Source organism: Otolemur garnettii, unplaced genomic scaffold (genome assembly GCF_000181295.1).
Source record: "Otolemur garnettii isolate 467f Iridium unplaced genomic scaffold, OtoGar3 scaffold00018, whole genome shotgun sequence".
Classification (NCBI taxonomy): domain Eukaryota; kingdom Metazoa; phylum Chordata; class Mammalia; order Primates; family Galagidae; genus Otolemur; species Otolemur garnettii.
In genome coordinates, this window is record NW_003852413.1 from 19,842,411 (window position 1) to 19,847,424 (window position 5,014).

Below are 5,014 nucleotides of genomic sequence, written 5' to 3' on the forward strand. Positions count from 1 at the left end.
CCACAACGCCCAGCTATTTTTTGGTTGCAGCCGTCATCGTTGTTTGGCAGGTCCAGGCTGGGGATTCGAACCCGCCACCTTAGGTGTACGTGGCTGGCACCCTAGCCGGTTGAGCTATAGGCGCCGAGCCAAGATACTTCACTTTCATGTAGATTGTTACAAAAGGTATTAATTCATCTTTTTTATCTTGAACTCCTGGCCTCAAGTGATCCTACCTCAGCCTCCCAAAATTGCTAGGATTACAGGTGTGAGCCACTTTACCCAGTCAAATCTTTTTTTCATAAGTGTTTGGATTTTATTAATGGACTGGTATTTCTTTCTGACCACTGTCATATAAAAGCTTCTTTTTTTTGAGACAGAGTCTCACTATGTTGCCCTCAGTAGAGTGCCATGGCATCACATCTCACAGCAACCTCAAACTCTTGGGTTCAAGCATTTCTCTTGCCTCAGCCTCCCAAGTAGCTGGTACTACAGATGCCTACCACAACACCTAGTTATTTTTTTGTTGTAATTGTCATTGTTGTTTGGCAGGCTCAGGCTGGGTTTGAACCCTCCAATTCTGGTGTATGTGGCTGGTACCCTAGCCTTTGAGCTACAGGCACCAAGCCATATATAAAAGCTTCTTTAGAATTTTTATTCTGCTTTGCTTGGATTAGCATAAAGGCAAAGCAAAAATTTCATTTTTGAAGGTCAGGTTAGATCCAAGGAAATCTGAATGGCAATTTATCCACCGACATTATTACTTATGTGTTAATAATGAAATTTAAACTTGCACAAGTTCTTATCAATTAAATGAAATTCAACTGATTTTCTGACAGGTAGTGACTCTTTAAGGTTAGAAACTATACAGTCATTAAAAAAGTGAAACCAAATATTTTCACCAAAGTAATTTATTTTTACCTGAGAGACTAAATTCAGTACAATATTTGCTTTCATAACATCCAACATGTCTTATGTAAAACTTAACCACTTTCTATGCAGTGACTGTGGTGAGGTGATCTATTTTATTTGACTACCCTCAATGTAATTCATCTGGGTAGTTCTAAGGCATATCAGTGATCAAAATGTTTCTCCCTACAGTTACTCCTGCATTCTCAATCAGTTTCTTCTGCACATCATCTAAAGAAAATTTATCTGGTGTGATTACACTCTTTTTTTTAATACCAGGATTTCTAAAACTAAGAAAAACACCAACATTTAAAACATCAGTGTTTCTAGTCAAGGATATTTCAATTAAATTTCATCAGTACATTATATTATAGTTTAACTCATGCTAGAAATGTTAAAACCCAAGATCTTCTGAGTCACATAATACCAACATTTCATATCAATGAATAAATTACTCGGGTTCCATACAAAGATATTAAGTGATGATAAACAGAAAAAAGCCAAGCTTTCAAGAGCTCTTTTTAAAAAAAAAAAATACAGAAGCAAACTAATGAACACAACTACACAAAATATACACTAACCAATTACAAACTAAACTAGTTAAATATTAACCTTAAAAAAATACATTTTAGAACTTCGTGATACCCTCATAAAAGGCAGCGAACTAAGGGTATTAAAACAATAGTCATTATTTTAGTTACTGTGCATCAAGTCTAAAAGATCAAGATAAAGGAAATATTTTGATTCAATTTAAATACTTTAAAATTGGAAATATTTAATAATTGATAGTATAATTAAATTTTAAAGAATATACACAAATGATTTGAACAGGTTTTATATTCAGTAACTTTCATGGTTACACTGGTACTTCTATCACTAATTTAGGAGAATCAGATGCATTTCCCTCCATATACTTAGGCACTAAGATTTTAAATTTATAAATATGGTAGTATTTTAAATATTAAATTTTTACATGAATACTGGGTTTATCCTTATTTTCCTTTGTTTCTAGGTATTATCCAGTTTTATAAGGAAAACACTTTGATATCACAATCAAAACTTGTCTTGGTTACTAGACTGTAGCCATAATTGGGTTACAGTCACTTAGATTCATTATTTGGAATTCTACTTACTAAGGCAGACCTAAATGAAACTGATCTCCTAGAAGAACTTCACATTTGCATTTACCTGCACTGCAGAATGGGTCTGAAGCAATATTTTAGCTGTTAGGAAATATCTTATTTATTTAAACAAACTTGTTATCATTAACTACTCAGAACTCCTAGAGTAGTCAACTTCACCACTGAGTTCACTTTAAACTATATGTGATTCATTTCAAATAGAAGATTTTTAAATAGAAGTTAGACTTCATTAAGCTATTAACTTTAAATCTGAAAGAAAATTAAGATACTGAAAGTTTGACAAGTTCATTAAAAATTTTTAGCATGTCTTGATATATTTACTTATCAGCTTTTTATTCTTCGTTCTGCTGCCATTTCCTTAATGTTTATTTGTTTCACCTCTCTGGTTCATTGGATTGCTACTATTTATGCTTTCATGGACTTTATCTTCACAGTTTACTATATCCTGTAATGCCTTTTCCACATCAGCTTGGCCAGCTGTAGTGGCTGTTTTTGGCAAGGTCATCTGTAGCGCACACCACAGGGTAGTGCGTGCTTTCCGAGTTGCCACACACATCTCTTTAATTGCTGAAGCAAGGGCAAAAACATCTGTAAAAAAAAATTCAGGGTCATTTCATATTAGATGCCATTTAAATATTCTTTAACTCTTACAAAGCCTGTTGCTGTTGCTACTAAATAATAAAACAGAGCTCACAGCAACCTCAAAGTCCTGGGCTTAAGCAATTCTCTTGCCTCAGCTTCCCAAGCAGCTGGGACTACAGGCACCACCCACAATGTCCAGCTATTTTTAGAGACAGGGTCTTGCACTTGCTCAGGTTGATCTCGAACCCATGAGCTCAGACAATCCACCTGCCTCAGCCTCCCAGAGGGCTAGAATTACAGGTGTGATCTACCATGCCTGGCCCCCAAAGTCCTTTATTTTTTTTTTTTTGGCTAAGGCTAGGTTTGAACCCGCCACCTTGGGCATATGGGGCTGGTGGCCTACCCTTTTGAGCCACAGGCACCGCCCCAAAGTCCTTTATTTTTAAAATAATTAGAAGTATTGGTACGTCATTTCCTTTTTTTCTTTTTTGCAGTTTTTGGCCGGAGCTGGGTTTGAAACCGCCACTGCCAGCATATGGGACCAGCACCCTACCCTTTTGAGCCACAGGTGCTGCGCAATACTTCATTTCTGACTTATATGACAATGACTATGCTTTGGATAGAACACAGACTGTGTTTTATTAAGACACATTTTACCCATTATAATTAAATAGGTAAAATTTCAAAAATAGTAATTTTTGAGTGAATAACGTAGAGATCACTTACCAATTTATTTTTTAGATAAGTGTTAATTTTAGAAATACAACAATTAACCTCAGAATCTGATATTTATTCAAATTATCACATTGCCTTATCAAAAGAATATGCATTAATATTTGTACCTCTGTCATCTTGGCATCTAGGAACTCCTTGCCTTTGCCGATTTGAAGCATTAACAATTTCATCCTTTCTACGTGACTGTACAATGTGAATGGACTCCAAGTGTCTATCAAGAGCAGTAGAGATATTGGCATGAAGGGGAGAGCTTCGAAGACGTTCCATTTTGCCCAGTAAAGTCACAACCTGTGGGAAATATTTTAAATTTTGAAAGGCATGTAAGCACACACATTGTGCGGACATAAAAAAAAATTTTTTTTGAGACAGTCTCACTCGGTCACCCGGGTAGAGTGCCATGGCATCATCATAGCTCACAACAACTTCCAACTCCTGGGTTCTAGCCATCCTCCTGCCTCAGTTTTTTAACTTTTAGTAAAGATGGGGATCTCACTCTTGCTCAGGCTGGTCTTGAACTTGTGAGCTCAAGCAATCCACCCACTTTGACCTCCCAGAGTGCTGGATTATAGGTGTGAGTCACTGTGCCTGGCCAAAAAGTATAACTTAAGTAAAAACAAATCTTCAGTGAAATAGAATAGAGATGAGAACAATAATATTCATTCAACAAATAAACAAATGCTTACTGTGTCCTGACAAACAAAAATGGAAGCAAATATGGAAAGTTGGTCTTTTATACCTACTCATACATGTTAACTCTGAAAATTTTCAGTAGTTGATTACTGAGAGTAAGCACAATAAAGATGTTAATTATCCGAATATTTCCACGTTATTGGCAGTACAAATATAAGTTCTGATATCTGACTCTGTTTTTGGCAAATAAGACACTAGCATGCAATAGAGCATTGTTTAGGAGGTACCTTAATCTAAAGGAAAATACTTGAACTAAAAGGAAAAAGTATTAGGTTGGTTAATCCTGACCTCAATAAGTCCTTAATTTTTCTAGACCTCTGATGTTTTCCTTTTGGAATTCAGAAATATTCAGATAAAAGTATTGACTAGTGATAGTTTTAAAGAATCCATAATACAGAAAATATTGATTTAAATGTACATTGATATATAAATAGAAAATGAATCCTGTCAAAACTGCTAAGGAAAATTAGAAAATGTCTAATTCTTTTCTTTTTTTTTTGAGAGAGTCTCACTATGTCGCCCTGGGTAGAGTGCTATGGTGTCACAGCTCACAGCAACCTTCAACTCTTGGGCTTAAGCGATTCTCTTGCCTCAGCCTCCCAAGTAGCTAGGACTACAGACGCAGCCACAACACCCAGCTATTTTTTTGTTGTAGTTGTCATTGTTGTTTTAGCAGGCCCAGGCCAGGTTCAAACCCGCCAAACTCAGTATATGTGGCCAGTATCCTAACTGCTGAGCTATGGGTGCCAAGCCAGGAAATGTCTGAATCTTCTGATTAATGAAGTTTTAAGAAAGGGCACTAGAAAAAAAAAAAAAGGCACTAGATAAATTAGTCCAGTAGGGAGAATATGTTTTATATGCCTGACTTATTTCAAAATCTAAACTTGGGAATTTTTTGAACAACTAGGATTTAAAAATCAAGTAATACAATAACTACATTTTGAAGCAAAATGATTTAACATTAGAACTTGGTGTTC

At 35.7% G+C, this 5,014-nt stretch overlaps 1 protein-coding gene across 1 annotated transcript in view; it reads right to left on the reverse strand.

Annotated features, from left to right (window-relative positions):
- Window positions 1-1,487: 1,487 nt before the first annotated feature.
- Window positions 1,488-5,014, reverse strand: part of MEIOC (meiosis specific with coiled-coil domain) — a 19,789-nt gene continuing 16,262 nt past the window's right edge. The window contains exons 6-7 of the mRNA XM_023511238.1: window positions 3,455-3,635; window positions 1,488-2,618 (exon numbers count right to left, since the gene is read on the reverse strand). Of these exons, the coding sequence (XP_023367006.1) occupies window positions 2,389-2,618; window positions 3,455-3,635 (411 nt within the window). The 3' untranslated portion in view covers window positions 1,488-2,388. The remainder of the gene's footprint in view (window positions 2,619-3,454; window positions 3,636-5,014) is intronic.